General features: G+C 44.7%; 1 protein-coding gene across 2 annotated transcripts in view; it reads right to left on the minus strand.

Moving 5' to 3' along the window:
• Positions 1-2,826: 2,826 nt before the first annotated feature.
• Positions 2,827-20,970, minus strand: part of LOC104300419 (musculoskeletal embryonic nuclear protein 1) — a 48,755-nt gene continuing 30,611 nt past the window's right edge. The window contains exons 5-11 of one of the 2 annotated variants that reach the window (XM_054167338.1): positions 18,399-18,511; positions 17,391-17,468; positions 16,395-16,544; positions 15,440-15,550; positions 14,057-14,072; positions 3,954-4,070; positions 2,827-3,163 (exon numbers count right to left, since the gene is read on the minus strand). In XM_054167338.1, the coding sequence (XP_054023313.1) occupies positions 3,057-3,163; positions 3,954-4,070; positions 14,057-14,072; positions 15,440-15,550; positions 16,395-16,544; positions 17,391-17,468; positions 18,399-18,511 (692 nt within the window). In that variant the 3' untranslated portion in view covers positions 2,827-3,056. Of the gene's footprint in view, positions 3,164-3,953; positions 4,075-7,902; positions 8,032-14,056; positions 14,073-15,439; positions 15,551-16,394; positions 16,545-17,390; positions 17,469-18,398; positions 18,512-20,970 lie in introns of those variants that run through there. The other variant, XM_054167330.1, reaches the window with a different exon arrangement.

Raw genomic sequence — 20,970 nt, forward strand, 5'->3', positions numbered from 1 at the left:
CCTCTCCAGGGCTTGCCTGGCTCATTGGAAAGCTGTCAGCAGGCTTCATTTGTTTGCTCATGCCCAGTGCAAGAAAATAAAACATTTGAATTCTTGACAGTATCAACAGGACAGGAAGAATAACATCCCCTGGGGCTGTATTTTGGAGGACCTATTATGTGTATGCAGCAAGTGGTTCCTGTATGCGTTTATCTGAACATACACCTGGGTATGGGCAACCAGCCACTGCTGTGAGATGAGAGCTGGCAAGATCCCCTCTCCCCTCAGCACCAATCAGATGAAGGCTGAGTCCTGCCCTACCACCATGTTTTCTCTGCCAGTGTGTCCTGTGCTGGCAGCTCTGGGACAGCAGACAGCCCTTTCTCAACTGAACCTGCAGTCTGTCTACACTGAAACACGTCCTTGTGTGGCTTTCTGACAGCATTTCTCCCCTTATAACTCCATTGTAGGTGATGACATGAATTGTCCTAAATCAACACAAAGAAGCTGTGGAAATATGTGCACCTGTGCTGCTGTGCTGCTTCACTGCTATCTTACAGACAGCGTCCAAGTGGACAGGCATGCTTCCCGTGGCCTCAGATTTGGGAGGAGATGCTAATACAGGGCTCTGTAATGTGTTACTTTGACAGACATTTACAAGTTCACCATAAAAAGTGTGATGAGTACAGCCTGGGCTTACAAGGCTTGTGCTTTAAGCAACTTCTGTTAAAAAGAAACTTCACTTCTTCCAGCCAGACTGTTTACACAACCTGCAAAACCTGTGTTGTTACAGCAGGACATGCAAATATGCCTATTTCAACAGAGAAAAAAGTAAACTCCCACACATTTTGGTTAACCTCCACCACTCATGTAATGCTTTAATCCCTTAAAATACAGAAGATTATACACTGAGTGGCCTAATATCCACAAGATCTAAAGCTTTAACTTCAATTAAGTGTGTCTAGCATCAGTTTTCCAATACCCATATGTAAAATCACATGGGTGTTAAAGAGCTTCTTTAACTACATAGATTTAGGCTCTGTGGTCAGCTTTGTCCTGTTCCTGGGTGTACAGAGCCCACCAGCACCTAGGGAAGCTGTGAAATCCCTCACACATCCCTTTGTGCCTTGCTGAAGCAGCTGCAGGAAAGTCCTTGTGCTCAGCCTCGTCCACAGACTTGAGCACCCTGCCCTGTTTCTGCTCAACCCACCACGGACAGTCATCCCCACTGCTGTCCAGTGCCTGCTGCTGCCAGAGGGCAGCAGCCCTGCACCACCCAGGGCTTCTTACCTTGAGGAATGAACATTGCTTTGCAAGTTTGTGGGACACATATTTCTACACTTTGCTAAATCAGCACCAACATCCCCAAATCTGGATCTAAAATAGAGCATCACCACCTCCCCTGCTACCCAGTCTGGCACATTCACAATATTCAGCCCTTTGTATCATACAAAAGAAAGCAGTAACAACATTTTGCCTCACTTGTCCCTCTCTGGTTTTCTAATTATTAAGTAACCTCCTGCCAAATTCTCCTGACAGATTAATTAAGGAGAGTTTATTAAACCTGTTTCAAAGACAGTTCCAGTGCTACCAGAGATGGAAACTCTGTTTCTCACTGTGATTTGTTTTTAATCTTCAAAGCTCTGGATGGGGTCTTTCTCAGATGAAAATGCTGAGCTGAGTTACCTGTGAGGAGCCTGGGCCTCATGGAAAAATGGTGTCCAGCAGTGAGAGAAGTCAAGGTCTTGGCTGCAGATAATAATCTTTGAAAGTGAGAAAAATGGGACAGGGCAACACACCAGTGATATATCTTTAATTTTTTAAGGACAGTCCCCATCCCTCCTTAAACACCAAGAATCTACAGCTGCCTTATGCACCCCCAACTCTGCCGCCTCTCCGGGAGCTTCAAGAGACTGGGACACAAAAGGCAAAGGTGATATTCTTCATGGGGCACAGAGACCTTCTTTATCACTTTTACCTCTTACTCAGGTCTAGCCTGTGCAAAATCAATTATTTAAGTAAAGGTGGCACCTAGCTCACCATCCCCAGACACGCCCTCACAAACTCACGGCGGGAGAGAAGCATGGCAGCTGCCAACAAAGCTTCAGCACAGAGCTCCAGCTGAGGGGAAATGCTCTCATTTATAACGTCAGGGGAAAACAGGTTTGATACTTAATGAAGCAGAATCAAGACCCGAGTTGCACAAAACAGTTTCCACCCAGTGTGGGTCTGATGTACAGAGACCCTCTGTGGGTCGTTGGTCTCTTCAGTCAGGGAGAGCACGGCACCCGTGCTGCCGTCAGACACCCCACTGCTCACTGCACCCAACAGAACCTCACGGGCTTGAGGAAAAAGCTGCTGTGGAATTGGCAGAAAGCCCTCCCTTGGCACTGTGGCACACTGGCAGCCTGGCATCCTGCCTCCCAGCAGAGCTGCTTGTGAGCAAACCACAGCCCCACTGCCCTGAGGGCTGGGAGGGGGCATAGTGATGTGGAGAGCTGTGGCAGAGGAAGGCCTGTAAGGGTGGTTAGGAGGGGAAGGCCATGAGGGGAGGGGGCCATCACCCTGCACCCACTGCCCAGACCCGAGGGGCTTCAGCTGGGCACTGCTGCAGCCAGCAATGATTTGGGTGAAGTCTCCAGGTGTATGCGACACCCTTTTGTCCAGCTTCTCCTCAGTCACCCCTTGGCAGCGTGAAAACATTGCACTGACATTAAACCTGTGTCACCGGGATGTTTATTCTCGGTGTCTGAGAAACCAGATCACAGCTTGTAATGCCCAAGTGTCCACAGGCTTATTCCAAGCCTAAACTGCAATGAGTCACCATCATGTGCCAAGCCATGTCCAACAAACTTTTTTTATTAAACCATCATAACAAACACCATTCCAGACACAGAAAGAAAGCACAGAGTAGAAATCCACACAGAAGTTGTACCCTTTGACACGAGTCTGTTCCAGACTTAATGACTGACAGTGGAAATTAACTACTTAGGGTCTACAGTGACTTTGGTGTAAGGGGCAGAAATCTGGGAAGATATTACAACCGCCATCTGGGTGAGACACATCCAGCTCCACTGTCAGCCAAAGACGCTTTTGGCTGGTTCCTCTTTCGGCTTCTCAAAGACCGTTTCCCCCCCTGTCCGAGCCCGGCTGAATACGGAGGGTGCTGCAGAGCCCATTTGTTCTTGGAAAAGAAAACCAGGAGAGGCAATCAGTGAAGCAGCACACCAGAGCTGGATTCTAACACTAATGCTGCTAAATACATATGTAGACATTTGGTAAATAATATTTCATCCATCCATCAGCTTCCCAAAACTAAAGCACAGAGCTCCCATCCCAAGCATGGGGCAGCTGGCAGCACCTGTAGCTGGTTGCTGGCATTGACTCTTCCCAAATCCCTCCAGTTGCCTTAGAAACTTGAAAACTACTGAGGTCCAGGATGAAAAGGAGTTAAAATTAATCATTTTTCCTCATACTCTTCCTAGGTGGTAGAAAATCACCACCAAACCAGAGTATCAGGGGTATTCACTTTAAGCAGTCACTCTTTCATCTCTCACTTTATGCCCTTTAACCCCTCACACCCCTCCCTACCCCCCCAATTTCTGCTTCATCTCCAATCTGAAATTCATCTGAGAAGCCAAACAATCCTCTAATCTATGACCAAGCCTCCAATCTTCAATTTGGGCAGTCACAGTGGACATTGATTATTGTCCCAGGGCTTGAACACTGGTTCAGAAGGCAAAGTCAGGGCTCTCCCTCCTGCTTTGTCCAGACAGGGAGAATGATGGCTCCAAGCAGAGCTCTCTTGGCTCCTCTCAGTGCTGCTATAATGATGGCTACAAAGTCCCTGCACAGCCCGGCCGGGGTCAGTGAGCACACTTCTGGCTGCTGTTCCACCCTTTCACTTAACAGAGCCATGAAGTAGCTGTTTCACTTTGTAAGGCTGCTTAATTGTTTCCATCAAGGAGACTTACCACACTGCTTCATCACTTGGTAGGTTTTGGATTTAATTTCCTGGTTTTTGGAAAGGTTTCCTCTGGCTCCTTTGAGGTCTTCTTCCTTCACTGGCGGACGCTTCTTTTTCACAGGGGCTGGCTAAGAAAGAGATGCATTGCCTACACGTCAGCATTTGGTGTTCTAAAGCCAAACATACAGAGTTGCTAATATTTCACCAATCTCAGCCTTGAGACTATACGCTCAGCTACACTCCAGATGCACAACCACGACTGCATTGCCCTTCCCAAAATCTGTCGCTGCTGTTAGTGTTTTGAAAATGTCTTCTGCTTGCACAGCTTCTGAAAGAGACAGTGGATTGTCCAACTTTAAAAACATTTGTTTTGAAGTTTTCTCTGTCCATCCCTGCCCAGTCATTCTGCAGGTACAGACTGGTGATTCAATGATCTACAATAGATGGGACGGGATACCACATTCCCTTCCTTCCTGTGTCGTGCTTGTGCTTCAGTTGGATGTCAGCCCCTGGCTTGGATGGGAGCACACTGCGATGGGTTAGGAACTGGCTGGAGGCTGAGCCCAGAGAGTGGTGGTGAATGGTGCCACATCCAGCTGGCAGCCAGGCACCAGTGGTGTGCCCCAGGGATCAGTGCTGGGCCCCATGCTCTTTAACATCTTTATTGATGATCTGGACGAGGGCATCGAGTCCATTATCAGTAAATTTGCTGATGACACCAAGCTGGGGGCAGGAGTTGATCTGCTGGAGGGTAGAGAGGCTCTGCAGAGGGACCTCGACAGGCTGGGCAGATGGGCAGAGTCCAAGGGCAAGAGATTGAACACATCCAAGTGCCGGGTTCTGCACATTGGCCACAGCAACCCCATGCAGAGCTACAGGCTGGGGTCAGAGTGGCTGGAGAGCATTCAGGCTGAGAGGGACCTGGGGGTGCTGGTTGATGGTAGACTGAACATGAGCCTGCAGTGTGCCCAGGCAGCCAGGAGGGCCAATGGCATCCTGGCCTGCATCAGGAACAGTGTGGCCAGCAGGAGCAGGGAGGTCATTCTGCCCCTGTACACTGCAGTGGTTAGGCCTCACCTCGAGTCCTGTGTCCAGTTCTGGGCCCCTCAGTTTAGGAAGGAGGTTGACTTGCTGGAACGAGTCCAGAGAAGGGCAACAAAGTTGGTGAGGGGTTTGGAACACAGCCCTGTGAGGAGAGGCTGAGGGAGCTGGGGTTGCTTAGCCTGGAGGAGACTCAGGGGTGACCTTATTACTCTCTACAACTACCTGAAGGGAGGTTGTAGACAGATGGATGTTGGTCTCTTCTCCCAGGCAAGCAGTACCAGAACAAGAGGACACAGTCTCAGGCTGCACCAGGGGAGGTTTAGGCTGGATGTTAGGAAAAAGTTCTCTACAGAGAGAGTGATTGCCCATTGGAATGGGCTGCCTGGGGAGCTGGTGGAGTCGCCATCACTGGAGGTTTTCAGGAGGAGACTTGATGGGGTGCTTGGTGCCATGGGTTAGTTGTTTGGGTGGTGTTGGATTGGTTGATGGGTTGGACGTGATGATCTTGAAGGTCTCTTCCAACCTGGTTTATTCTATGTATTCTATCTACTCCTTACTTCTTTGGGAAACTGGCCAGAGACATTCTGAAGTCTGGCTTGATTTAGCTGACATAAATTTAACCCTTGACCCATTATTGATCTTAAATTTAGGGAACAAAAGTATCTGAGCACTCAACAGGTTTATCCACATGCATGACCTAAACACATAGGAAACAATGGAGTCGAGTCCCAAAGAAGGAGGAGGAAATCTAATAGTGAAACAGATGAATCATCAGGTGATACACTGCAATGGCCAAGGGCTGATGTGTTTACAGATTGTTTGCTAGAGGAAAATCACAATAATGTTGGTTCACATCAGCAGTTGGTACCATTAACAGTCGCTTTTCAGTTTGCTGTTTCAAGAACAGATTGCCCAGGTCCCACCAGGCAATGTGCACAGGAGAGGCAACTAAAAAGAATAAAATCTGTGTGCCCCCCCCCCCCCCCCCCAAAGATTTGCACCAAACAGTCAGTGAGAAACTTTTCTGAGCATTTCTACATACACAGGACTTCTAATATTTGGGTTCTGGCAGAAGTGGAGCACACACACGCATTTTTAGGCACCACCTGTAAAGCTAAAAGTTGTGCAAGCAAACAGATCCCTCAAGGGCTGCAAATGGCTGAAAGAGCAAGTCCGAGGGAGCCTGCAGAGATAGAACACACATGCCTGGCTCTGGTCAGGGGTGGGGTGGCTGCACTGGAGCCTTTGGCATGCTTTCTGCTGGCTGTAAATTCCTGGGAGCACTCAGAATAGCTTGCTGTCAATCCCATTTGCATGTGTTGTGGGAAACAAAACATTCACAAGATCTCTGGGGAAAACATTCTCGAGTAGCCAAAGCAAGCAAGGGGAACAGCTGGTGGCAAACGCTTCAGAACACACAACAGCTCTTGGTCAGTTAGCTGGTTAACCATCCCTACAGCCAGGGGTCCTTTGTCTGTAATGAAAACTGGCATGTGATGGGAAGAGTCCCTCATGCCCACAGCATGGTCCACAGTACAGACCTATATTGGCTCCAAAACAGAAAGGGGAAAAAAACAACTCCTTGTTTTCTTAAGAGGAATACAAAACCTGCCAAAGTCTTTCACCCAGTATTGGCAAGAGAAAAATATACTGCAAGGCTTCTTTTACTGAGCCAAAAGACCTGTTGGAGGACAGAGTAAAGAAAGGAGGTACTTGAGATGCATCAAGACACAGCCAGGCTGAGCAAAAGTGTTGGGTATCACCCAGTTATTTTAAAATACAACCTCTCATGCTTTGATTACAGGTGGATTTTCCAGCAGGACAGCTGCTGTGGATTAGTTGGCCCCCAGCTAAGAAGTGAAGCAGCTACACAGGAAGGTTACTGTGAGCCACAGAGGTGAGCTATGGGCCTGCCAGCAGAGGCAACTGCCAGCCTCGCAGCCGCTAATTGCTCCCAATTCAAGTGCGTTTATAAGCAGGGTTTGCCAGAAGCCATTCCCCACTGGCGCAGCAGCGCAGCCTGCGCTTCACCTCCTCCTGTCCCAAGTCAAAAAGTATTTGCTCTCAAGATATGTGACTTGTTTTTCAAGTTCCTTCTTTTGGAGTAAAGAAAATGAGCCAAACTGAGTTACTCTGTGTGGTCGAAGGGCTGTGCTCTTCTACCCTCCCCTCCTGTTCTTCCTCCTCATCCCACACACCCCAGAAAACTCACCCTGGGGGAGGGATGGGGTGTGTGCTGCCAGGCACGTGTAGCTCGTGTCGAAAACATAACACTCCTGTGACAATCTCAATGTTTCTCACCTAATTTTAAGATCACTCTGAAACCCTGATTATTGGGGAGCCCAGTGAAAACAAAACTGTTAGTCACAAACGGAACACAGCGGTGTGCAATACAAGATTCCAGTCTCAAATATCACATCTTCACAGTAAAAATTCAGTCATGCTCTCTCCTTTCCTGTATGTTAATGCATTAAGCTTTACACAGCAGCACACTTCAGCATAGCCACAGCCTACCCAAAAGGTCAAATCATGGTCTGAAAACGATTTGGGAAAGCAGCAGGAATCACTCCTGTAGAACATCCCAAACTACAACAGTGCAAATGGTTTTCCCCCTCCTTTCCTATATAAATAAAAATATTTATGGTAAACCAGAAAATTGAGAAACTAAATTAAGCAAGCACAGGGAGGGCAGCTGCTTTGCTGCTTCATCAGATAGTCCCTCCTAACTTGTTAAAATTATAGTGACAGAGCATTTAAATACTTCAACATAAACACGAGCAGGAAGGCTGAATTTGCTGGTTAGCCAGGGTAACTTGCTAAGAAGCTGTTCCAAGCAAACCATCTAAACCAGTAACACATTCGCTGTGCAGCCTGCTCCAAGGAGAGCCAGCCTCGGCCAGCTCTCCCCATACCTGTGACATAACTGCGGTGCTCACTCGGCCGGAATCCCTTCCCGAGGTCGTTTCCCGGCTTTGATTCCACCCAGCCTGCGCACTCTGCGACCGCCTGTTTTTTTCCTCGGCTTATATAGAGCATCTTGCATGAAGTCACTCGCTGGGTCATTTTCCCAAAGCAGAGCCAGGCTGATTCAGGTTGAGCGAGGCTGCTGTTGTGGTAGGGTTTATTCTTAGCGATGACTCGGGTGTGCAGCATTCACCGCGCCCCGCGCCAGGGGATGGGGGGAGCGGGGGGCTGACGAGAGCAGACAGCTGTGGCAGCCGCGCCGCAGCGGGGAAGCCCGGGCCGCTACCAGACGACTTGCCGGGGGGGTCCGATGGGGCTCCGTTTTGTAACTTCAAAAGGCAAAACTTGTGTTACGGACACAACACTGACTCTGAATGTTCTTGATGGGCAGAGCACGTGTGCTTCTTTCTCGGTGTAGCAAAACACACAGTCTCTGAGATATTTAAACCTAACCGGTGCAAACCCTTCTGCCCCCAATCGCTTCTGCACAGGGATCTTTGTGTATGTCTTGGAGAGTTAATAAAATAGGGTTTGGCTTCACCTTCACACTTCTATTGCTTAAGTTGCTCTGCTGCTGGCCCTTCAGCAATTAAGAGTGTAAAATCACTTTCTGCTCACAGCAGTGTTAGTAAATCATTTCACCTGTCAGCCATTTAGGAATGGATTACTCGGGAATAAATTGACTGCTCTTCACCTGCTGACAGGAGTAAAACCTTTTCCAGAAATTTTAACATTTGTTCTCTAAACAGATTTTATTAAAATAGGAAAAAAAAAAACCCAAACAAAACCACAACCCCCCCAACCAGCGAACAAAACCCAAAACAACTCCCCCCCCCCAAAACCCACACAAAATCAAACCAAAATACAAACACCACCGCCACTCCCAACCCCACCCTCTCCCCCCCCCCAAAAAAAAAACCCCAACCCCAAATCCCAAATAAAGAAACAAACAAAACCAAAACCCCAACCTACAACACTCTAAGAATAAATTCTATTTTTAATTACCAGGAGTTTCCTGGTGGGTCAACATATAGACACATCTATGTGTACATTTTAACATCAGTTCTTTGCGTTGTGCAAATAAATCAGCTTCTGTGCCTGCACTCAACACCTGCAAAGAACCAAGAGTCCAGCCAGGTATGCTCATATGGAAAGGCCTCCCTCCAAAAATCTTTTACTAGAAGCATCGACCTTTGTAGTGGCAGAAATCATCCCCGGTCTTTTCTCACGCTCTGCTTGTGTTCCGCTTAGGCTACAGAGAGAAGCTCAGGAGGTGCAATAAAACTGGCAGTTTTCATTATGAAACCATTGGATCAATACCACAGCACCAATGCCACGTGATCAGGACTATGGGATCTGTCAGATGCGGACTGTCCCGCAGGCCACCAGGTACCTGTTTTGCCTTTAAACCTGCAAACACACCGGTCGGGGGAAGGTGTCATACAGGTAGACTCAAACCATCCTTCTTTTTCTTAACGGGCTTGAAGTTGGTCAGGATACACAGGTCTTCTTCAGTGCCTGATTCCTCCATCTCATCACCTGCTGAAATAAGGATCTAAAAAGTAATGATGGCTTAGAGTGTGACTTGGATCCATATTACTCGTTCTTCATTCTCAGATTCTTTTTCCCCGCTGTACAAAGTAACTCCTCTCCTCCTCTGCCAAGATGTTTCTATGCTATCCCACGAGGGTCGCTATTCTGACACTGTTACAATAGGACAACAACATCCTGCACACGTAAAGCAAGTATTTGGAATTCATGACACTGAATTATTTCTTTTCCTTTCAGCTTTCAAAATGGATTCATTTAATGGGTACTACACATTCCACACAGTTGGTCTTCAATGGCAATTTAATTTATACAAACAAAATTATACAAACACAATTAAAACAGACTCACAGAATCACCAAGGTTGGAAGAGACCTCAAAGATCATCAAAAGTCCAACCTGTCACCCAAGACCTCATGACTAAACCATGGCACCAAGTGCCACATCTGATCCCCTCTTAACACCTCCAGGGATGGGGACTGTACCACCTCCCTGGGCAGCACATTCCAATGGCGAATGACTCTCTCTGTGAAGAACTTTCTCCTCACCTTAAGCCTAAACTTCCCCTGGCACAGCTTGAGACTGTGTCCTCTTGTTCTGGTGCTGGTTGCCTGGGAGAAGAGACCAACCCCCTCCTGGCTACCCTTCAGGTAGTTGTAGACAGCAATAAGGTCTCCCCTGAGCCTCCTCTTCTCCAGGCTAAACAATCCCAGCTCCTTCAGCCTCTCCTCACAGGGCTGTGCTCAAGGCCTCTCCCCAGCCTTGTTGCCCTTCTCTAGACACGTTCAAGTGTCTCAGTGTCTTAAACTGAGGGGCCCAGAACTGGACACAGTACACACAATTTCAGCTTACATATCATTCAGGGGAGATGAGGCACCTACAGGGGTAGGCAGCATATCCTGAAGTTTCTAAGACATCCCCCATAGCCCGGACAATTCTGTTGCCTTTGATCACACATTTCCTAAACCAATGCTGAACAAGCAGCACAGGCATTTCCTTTCACAGATCGTGGGCTACAATCCTTAGAAAAACACAACCTAAGTCTACAGTTACTTACATGTAAAAGTAGAAATCCTGTTCACCTGGGTGAGGTTCCGAGATCAATTCAATGAAGCTCGAGTGACAATCAAACAGGACAGCCTCATTTATTCACTAGTGGCTCTCAAAACCCCAAGTTAACCCTCTTTCATCTTCCACTGCAACATGAAGTGTGGAAAACTCCTTTGATGAGGAATGTTTGCAGCTAAAAGGTATGGTGATGACCATGGAGAATTGAGTGAGTATACGCAGGTCTGATCTCACAGTAGATGCAACTTCTCCTTCAGGAAACTGACATCATAGAATACATAGAATAAACCAGGTTTGAAGAGACCTTCAAGATCATCGCGTCCAACCCATCAACCGATCCAACACCACCCAAACAACTAACCCATGGCCCCAAGCACCCCATCAAGTCTCCTCCTGAACACCTCCAGTGATGGTGACTCCACCACCTCCCCAGGCAGCCCATTCCAATGGGCAATCACTCTCTCTGTATAGAACTTTTTCCTAACATCCAACCTAAACCTCCCCTGGCGCAGCCTGAGACTGTGTCCTCTTGTCCTGGTACTGGCCACCTGGGAGAAGAGACCAACATCTGTCTGTCTACAACCTCCCTCTCATCATCTCTCAGGAGGCTGACAGACTTGATAGGTTGAAGCTTCTTCGCTGAATGCCCCTTAAGTATGCAGCAGGTATGGGGCTGCTTGTGGGTAGTAGGTAGGAAGTAATAGGCAAACATGATGGAGGAGCTACAGAGGTAGTGGTGGATCAGCACTGTGCAGGTCCTGCCCAGCAGAACACACTGAGCTGCTAAACACCGAGGCAGTCGCCTTTGTAAACAGAAGCAGCACTAAACGAGTGTACAAATCTGTAATAAGTCAAACTTTATTGTAAACCGTTATACAAGGGAATTACATCAGATACCCTTAGAGGCTTAAGGGAACGCCACTGATGAAACAAGACGGTCCAGACAGAGAATACAGCTGTTGTTTTGCTCACATAGGCTATACTCTGAGTTCACTTACAAACAAACGCAACATTCAGGTTGAGACGGATACCACGCAAGACAAGAACACCTAGAAAAGAGTCCCTTTTTTAAAGATACTGCAGTTTTACTTTGTAAAACCATAGTAGTCATTTTCAGTAACTGAACTGGAAACTCTACCTAAAAAAAGTTTGCACGCCTATGCTGTAGATGTACTCTGACTCAATGCGGTTGTGTTGATTCACTTTCATCGCTGTCTTCTCCCGTAAAAAGCACAGCAAAGTGGCAAACATGGGTTAGTCAAGCACAGTGGCAGAAATTCCTTGTGATGCTCAGCTCTCAGCAGAGTGAGAGCCCACACCTCTCTCCCCAGGCACAGCTGGGAGTGGAGCAGACACCTGGGAGGGAGTCACTTTGCATTGCTCTAATTTGCAACTCAGTTTCTGAGTTTTCCCTGAAGAAAAGCTATAGTACATTTTAGTTAGCAACATTAAGAGACAGCATTTACCTACTTAAAGTAAGACGACAGGGGGACCTGAACAGATTTAAAGCCAGAACTTGAAAACCACGTATCAGACAACACCAGCGTTGTAAGTTTATGCAAACGTGTCACAGGTCAGACACTAGAAACTGCTAATATATTGACCATTTGTGGTAGAGTCGATCCATACCCGGACTCCTTGTCTCTCCTGTAAGTTACAACCCCTTTCTCTTACTTTGGCATACACTACACAGCTTACTTTCTTCAATCAGAATCACATTTTCTTTAAAGCACAGCCCGAATCAAACCTTTGCAATGAGCTGTCCTGAAGTACATTTGCCAGGCATAAATTTAGAGTGCCAATCTGAGGATAATTCAAGTGTTATAATATTACTGGATCAACTCTCTATAAGAAAGTCTGTGATTTCAGACTGTACTGCCAACACATTTCAACGAACAGTAAGACATAGCGAAGCACTAGGCACATACTTCCTTCTCAGACCTACGAGTTCTTCACACAAGAGCACTTGTCCTACTTGTACCTACTGCAGGAACTCCAATTTTCACCTTGCAAAGAGGAAACCTGCCCATTTTATATTTTCCACCTGTTTCTCTTAACTAAAACTGGGTTTCCTTTCTCTTCATTCATTTTTCTGGCTGAAGTCATGAACAGAATTTTTATCTTCGTGGAGAAAGAGTTGTTTTCCCCCTCTGAAGATAGGCTCACCCTGTGCCTACTGTGCTATTTAAAATACTCCTGCCTCTTTGGCTCATAGTGCTTTACTACCTCTTGCTAGGCATATTGAAGTCTCACACCAAGTGACATTTAAGCACTTAAGACAGGAAAAATTAGGCATTCATACCCCTTTGTTACAACCCTCTTCGAGAAACTGCCCCATAGCGCTTTGCACTGCTTTGTACTTGGTCAGCAAGTTTGAGGTCTGCTCAAAACAAATGTTTTTACATGATTAAGGCCATAATTTTATGCTGACACTTCACAGACTGAACATGAGACTAGAAATAATAATTTTGATAATTAACTGGAGAAAAGGAGGGAAAAGGAAGATAAAAATGAAAGCTCATACAGTTAAATTTGTGTGCGCTGCTTGGGTACCCGCGATGGCTGAGGAGGACAGTGGTGGCTGTGCAGTGGTATGGAGCACATATTGAACAGCTTTACTTCACCATCTGAAATAGAACAAATCCTACCCTAAAAAAAACAACAAACCATAAATGCTGATTTATGCATCATGGTCTAGTTGAAGATGTTCCTGCTGACTGCAGGAGGGGCTGGACTAGGTGACTTTCCGAGACCCCTTCCAACCCAGACCGTTCTATGATTCTGTAGGAGCCAGTCCTAGCTCTTAAATCCCTTTGGAAAAGCGGACTGTGAGACTATTCTGCCGATGAAAATGAATTCCTTGGAGTACTGTGCTTTAGGAGACACGCAGCAGAAACAGTCCAGAGAAGATGCAAGTCACACAATCCATTAAAAAAGACTCCAGAAAACCCTAAAGCGGAGGCAACACTGATTAGGGACATTTCCCCACCCCCCCTCCCCCCATTTCAGAATAACTCCATTAAGCTTCTGTTCTTGTTAGTTTCTAGATTTGGTCTAAAAGAAACACTAGTATTAAACTTATTGCAGTTATTACATTTCAGTGCACAGTAACAGAGGTCAGTGGCTCAACTAAACTCACCAACATTAGGTTTGGTAAAATGTCCCTTCTAGCAGCTGGACACGCTGAGGTGTACCTGAAGCCTTAAGAACATTGTGTTCACCTCGGCGGCCAAGCAGTGAAAAAGGAATGCTTGGAACGGTGAAGATGAGGACGGGAGCGCACAGTTCAGTATTTACTAAGGCCTAAGAACCCCTTTGCAGTGGTCTGGATAATAAATCACAGCAAGACCTAGCAAATCTATAAAAAAAGGTAGAAAATCTTACAAAGTTCTGAGCAGTTTTCCAACAAAACTGTTTGGTTTAAGGCTTGGGACATTGCTGATGTCCGGATACTACAACAGATCTGCAATTAAGGTATGTTGTCACCTTTTTGACACATGGCCTTGTCCTGCCCTAGGTTTCACTCAGCAGGGAAAGCTGTCAGAAACAACCGCTTTGAAAATACACAGAGCCAAAAGATGTCACTGAAAGGATGTCTGCTGGGTTTCAGATCAGCACTTGTTTTCAATTATCAGGGAACAGACACTGAGAATCATAACAATTCTGCAGTAACTACTGGATTATACCTGTGGGGTTTTGGTGTTTCATTTTTTTTAATGCTAAAGGATAAGCGAACTTGATGTAAATTAAACAGGAAATTAAAGCACATCAAATAGCAGATTGCTTTTCCAACAAAAAACAAGGGATAGCATGATTTGAGATTTGCAGCACAACTGCTTCCATTGGATCATGGCCCCATATAAGGAAGACTGTAAGAAACGTTCTCTCTTTTTGAGAGGTATGCGCAAGAGACTTGCAGAAATAATTTGAGTCATCCACAGATATTCATTTCACAAAGTAGCAACTTACCACAACAGGTTTTTGTAATACTCTAAAGTGCACGTTTGTCAAATATGCCAACACAACCTCCTAGTAAAGAAAGGTCTTTCCCAAATTCTGAGGTCAAAAGCACGCTTAGGACTGCATTTGGAGTGACATTTGGCAAGTTGAGCAGTGACAGAGAGCTTTTCCCTTTGCAATCCCTTTGTCTTAAACCAGGACACAAAGATGAGTAAGATTTTCACTACAAATCTTTTGACCTCTTCTGCACAAAAAAAGGTAGTGAATTTTCACCCTTTTCTCTGACAAAGAGAATCTTTAAATACAACTGTATGAAAATATAACTTAAATATAAAATAGTCAAATAGATTTGAGGAAAAATGGGGGGGGAGGGGGGAAACAGAAAAATCTTTGTTCCACCTATTGGTTCCATAGGTACCTGGTAGCAAGTAAACATCTGTACTTAAAAAAATAACATTAAGTTACAGCTTGTAACCATAAACTGTTCTGCTCTAGGAATTATGCTGCAAAAGCCAGTTTTAGTAAGAAAGCACACCCCTTTAATTTAGCTGACTCTGGTGCCTTTGAGAGAACATCTTAACCTGCATCACCAGTAACCACAAGCGAAGGATTTGCTGTGTCTGTTTCCCAGGATCTTCTCTGAAAGGTCAGATACAAATCCCCTCAGCTCGCAGTCCTCAGCCAGGCTGTGGCCCTTCCCAGGTGATGACAAGACATTCTTGCATAATTGGTCAGTGTGTCTGTAGTGCAACTGAACTGGAAGTCTTCCAACCCTTTGCATTCTGTTGGTAGACCTTGCTTTTAAGTCAGTTTGTATGAAAAGGGCGATGCAATTGCAACATTAAAACCCACTGACTGAAGTTTTTGCCACGAAACCTGCGAACGCACAGGTCGGGGGATGTGTCATACAGGCAGACCAAAGCGGTGCTTCTTCTTCTTAATGGCCTTTAAGTTGGTCAGTCTCCGTAGGTCTTCCTCAGCGTCCGATTCCTCCATCTCATCATCTGCTGAAATAAGGATCTAAAGAGAGATTACAGCTTCTCAGTGACATGGACCAAAGTCACACTCTTTCTTCACTCTACTCCCATGATTTTACCTTTTGAATGCTTGCAAAGCACTTCATTATTTGCTCAAGGAAGAGCTTACCCAACTGAATTCAGATTTACTGCCAGTACCATCAAAAAACATCCCCCATCCTATCTGGAACTTCCAGTAAATTGGGAAGCAGGACATGTGTATTAATCTCTACTACAGCCCCTGACTCTAAACCTGAAGAGTTGATCCTAGCACCTCCAGAACTGCTGTTAAAATTAGAGAGCACACAGAAGCTGCCTACCACACTGGTAACATGGCAGCTGTTTTATTGCTACACCAATAGTACTGACTGTAATGCAGAGATCAACCAAAGCTAAACCACCCTACCTGCAATGACACCACCCATGCTTCAGGTGAACTGAAAACTGCACACTTCATTTAATTCAGAGTAAAATTATGCTGAGGCAAGTAACAATTCTTCAAAATCAGTTCCCTCCACCAGCTTCCTCTCACCTTAAGGTGTATTTACTTTCAATTAGAACTGCCTGTTAGTTTTGTATTGTGTGAGCTGCTCTTCAGAAGCATTTGCAACAGCTCACCTGTGATGTTTAAGTATATTATTATCTCTTCTGCCCGTCTGGATAGATATTACATACCACAAGTGGTGCAACAGTGCCTTTTTTCTTAACTGGTTTTCAACTGCAAATGCTAGGAACTACTGTTGGAGGTGTGTGCAAAGAAAAATCAACACTAAGTTGGCAGTGTTACAATGAAGTCAGTGGCACAAGGGATGAAATGGGTTGATGTTGCCTTAATTAACTCTACGTACTTCTGACTCTGACTCTTCATGTGATGCTGCTCTCCTGTATCGGACTTTGCTTCCATTTCTTGAATCTTGGCCTGCTTCCTTTTCTTCAAGTTTAGCTTTTGTCTTCCCTTTCTTCATAAGAAAGTTATCTACCACCCAGAACATCAATGCCTGTTAAAGAGAAGGGGGAAATAACAGCTCAGTTTTCCTCAGAGTGTCATATCTTTGGTCAGTCATTTGATTCAGTCAGTATTTGGACAGAACTAGGAAAACTTGGCAGTAATTCTGAAATGGCCAAACAGCTAAATCCTGAAGAGCCAAACAGTCATGTGGCTTATCACAGGACACAGCTACTTCAGTCCTTTGTAGGACAGAAGCAAATAAGAAAAGTAGCTGCTACTTAGTGTGATTATATCACATTATCACACAGAAATCTGACTAGTTTAGGCAGACATCTTAGTGCAAAGGACCAAAGGTTCTCAAAGGATAAAAATCCATGCTTGAACAAATTAAAGACAAAATAAACACCAGCAGCAGTTATTAGGTGCAAGGACACCACCATCTCTGGCTCTAGTCCCTAAATGCCAGATTACTGGCAGGAGTATACTTTGGGAAGGATGATTGCACACTTGCCCTTTTCCTCTGCTCCTTCATAAGCCAGCTACGGTCAGACACAGGATGCTTCACAGTACAGCTATCCTTGGACCAACTGTCTCCTAAAGCAAATTTCATGGCATTTTATAACCTCTCTTTCAGTATTACATCCAGTCTACTGAAGTCATCAGCCCAAAGAAATCTATGAGACATTTTTGCACCTCTCCTGAGCCTGGTTGCTCAGCTCAACATGGATTTCAGCTTTGTGAAATCAACCTATCCAGACATTTTATCCATTCCTCTTGAAAAATTCACTTAAGCATCGAGGTAAGGTACACTCTGCACTAAGGACTAAGGTTAATTAACACATAGCAGAAAGATACCCAAGTAAACATCTCACAGAAGTGTGCAGGTTGTACTAACGTTAACAAAGAAGGGCACTATCAGCATGACGATAGCCAGCTCCAGCTGGGGGTTCTCTATGGGATTCAATAAAGCTACCTGCGAAAAGAAAAGGACAAAGCTCAGATGATGGCAGCTTGTGCACACAGCAGTACTGCTAAGTGCAATTGTTGGTGTACTAGCTAGTGCTCCAGAAATTGTTTGTATGAACCAAAAAAGGACAGCTTTGTAGAAATGGAAAGTCCTTATGACAGCTTATAAGTTAGCACAGATAAGCAAGTGGGACAGGCAGGGAACTGCTGACAGTTTTGCTTACTGAAGTCTGAAGAGCTGGTTTTAAATCACCCCTAGCATTTTAGAGCTGCGTGCTCCCCAGAAACATGCTTTAAGTTCCATCTTGATGAAATTTAAACAGAGCAGAGTTTCACAAAATACACTTGTAAGGAAAAGACAGTTCCCAAAGTAGTCCAGAGCATACAATAGGGACTAACTGGTTTTAATAGGCTATTGTACCATGCCCCATCACTTTGAATACCATGGTGCAGAGTCTATCAAAATAATCATTTACCCAGTCAGTCATCAGCAATGGCCTCAGTAATCCATTGCAGATTACAATTTTAGAGGTCAGCTCTGGCAACAAGGTGAAGCAAAGAAATTGCTTTAAAATACTACAAGAAATTACAAAATGGCTGTAAGCAAGGATGGAGGAATTAAGAAAAGGAAGAACCACTTAGTAGGTTTCACGACCATTCAGACAAGGAGACCATAAAATTTTATATATTGCAGCATCAAAAGGCCTCCAAAATATAATAGGCAAAATATGATATTCCTGGCATTGGATACCAGAAAGCTTCATTAGCAGTACCTCAAGCAGGCTAAAAGAGCACACAGTTACCACAGAGTTAAAGAGCATTTACTGCAGACAGTTATGCTGCTTGAGCCAAACCAATAAATGCTATTAAGAAGTGGATTGCTTTGCAGTTTTGACCTGAAATTCACTTGTCTATAAGATGCTAAAAAAATACAAACCTCTTTCCACTGAGGTATAAGCAGCACTATAATGATGATGGTTTTCTCAAATGTCATGATCATTATGTACAGAGCACACTGGCCCACCCAAGCACTGCACTGCAGTGGGTCACCTGCAAGAAAAGGAAGGTTCAATGGATGCATAGGGTTGATTGGACTTCACAGCAAATGTCTTAGAAAAGCAGTATTAGAAAACGGAGGACAGCTTGACCCTCTTAAAGTGCCTCCTCCAATTTCCTTAGCACTGCTCCTTCCCCTCCCTCAGCCTTACCCCAGCTTTCAAAAAGTAGCAGTTAGAAACTGAATATTACAGGAGGTTTGCCTCATTCAGCAGTACCTGGTTAATGAGCAGTGCTACATAATGTGATGAACACAAGACAGGCACTAGTTGTATTACATTTGGTTCTCATGAAATTGTTGGTTTTGAACTTTTACCATGAAGCATTAAGATTCTTAAGTGAAACATAGCTGGGGAAAACTTATTTCCCGTCAGTCTAAGGGATAATTTCTGCTGTTCTCCCTAGGCTACCGCAAACATATTCTTCCTCTTTACAAAGCCAGTTACCATAACTAACTGATCAGAGTTGAAGCAACAGGTCCAAGAGCTGCTATGAAAAACATTAATTGAACAAAACATTAAGATCACAGTTTCAATCTGAACAGATTCAAAACTCTGCTGCACCCCGTTTGTGGCAGAGTGTAAACCTGGGTGCATTGTGTTATCTGCCAGGACAGAACGAAGATCACACAAAACTTATACAGACTACTATATGCTATTAAGGGAAGGAGAAGGGGGAAAAAAGGACTAAAAAGGAAAAAGCTTTGCAGGTGATCTTAAAGCACCACTTCACTGGAAAGCCAAAGGAAGCTTTGAAGGGGGTGTTAGCTCTTCAGTCTTCATGATAGTCTTCTGTAACATCTTCAAAGGCAGCTTAAAACTTTTAGCCTAGGGATGAGTAATGGGCGGTGGAAATCCGGATGCCTTTATGTATTTGTAATGCATAATGGACAGTTGCTACTTCCTTTTCTGGAGCATTTCTGAAAGGCTTTCTGTATTAATACTTCATCAGAGTCTTGACAGTTACTGTTGGCTGCTCAAATGCTACAAAGAGAAGCTGATAAATCAGACTGGAGTCCAAAAGAAAGAAACTCTTACTGAAGTTTTACAGAGAGAGCTAGTGACCAATACTAAGAGGACAATGGTTAAAATGCCCAAGTTTTACAATTCTGTACTGCAGTTCAGGGTTTCTGTTGGGGAAAAAAAACCAACAAAAGCCAATGTGAAAGGGGAAACCTGAGTATTTCCAAGCTGAACTGTGATTCTTCTGAAAGTATAAAGTCTGAGTTAGATTTGAGAATTCCAGCAATTAATATCTATACTCCACATTTTTATTATTTCTCTAGCCTTAACTAGCAAATGTGGAAAAAAAAACCCACCCCACAGATCTAGCCTTAGTTACAGACTTGCCACTGAAACTTCACCAGTTTATTCTAATCTCTCTTCTAATCTGTACTTAATTCCCAACAGCAAAGGGAGCCATAGCAATTTTGCTTCTATTCGAGCTCTGTCACATGAGAGTGTGTGTTTCCAAAACCTGTGAAAGCCTGCACTGAGTGCTGTGCACTGTCACCAATGATTGCTTTGTTCCAGGATGTATTTTTGCAGGGAGGGTGCTGATTTAGGAGATTTTTTTTGGTTTGGTTGGGTTTTTTTTTGGGTACAAGAGTGAAATTAGAAGTTGTGTACATTAAATTCTAGTTGAGGGCTTTTGTGTGCCTTACGGCATCTACAAAATTACCTCTCAGCTCTAATGACAAGCAAGGAGAACAGTGATGTTCTCCACTTTGAATTTACCATGTCTTTTGATAAGGTTCCAATAGAATCCTTATAGGAAAGCTGGGGAGTTACAATCTGGATGGGTGCATGAACAGTTCTGACATACAAGAAAGAAGCTTTTACAATGAGTTTAAGCACGGGAGCAAGTTGTCCAAAGGAGTTCTTAAAAATCTCAAATTTTGGATAAATTAAACTGGACTGGGCCATGCCCTGACAATCTGATTTAGCTTTGAAGAGAACCCTGCTTTCAGCAAAAAGCTGGATTATGAGAAATCTCAAGACCCTTTCCAAACATATCTTCTACAATTTTAGAAACTCTGCAGTTCAAGGGAAAAAGTAGATGTTAATGACATCAGCACATCCAGTAGGCACTCCCCAAGAGTATCTGGGACATTTGTATGTACAGAGTTCCAGTACACAAACTCAAAACTGGAATTTCCAATCTAGTGTTGAAAGCCACAAAACTCTAATCTCATTGCTAAAGACACTCATAGTCTTTCTTGAATTCTCATTTTAGAATAGAATCAACAAGGTTGGAAAAGACCTCAAAGATCATCAAGTCCAGCCTGTCACCCAAGACCTCATGACTACAAGACCATGGCACTAAGTGCCACATCCAATCCCCTCTTGAACACCTCCAGGGATGGGGACTCCACCACCTCCCTGGGCAGCACATTCCAAAGGCTAACAACTCTCTCTGTGAAGAACTTTCTCCTTACCTTGAGCCTAAACTTC

This window comes from Dryobates pubescens, chromosome 1 (genome assembly GCF_014839835.1).
Source record: "Dryobates pubescens isolate bDryPub1 chromosome 1, bDryPub1.pri, whole genome shotgun sequence".
Taxonomy (NCBI): domain Eukaryota; kingdom Metazoa; phylum Chordata; class Aves; order Piciformes; family Picidae; genus Dryobates; species Dryobates pubescens.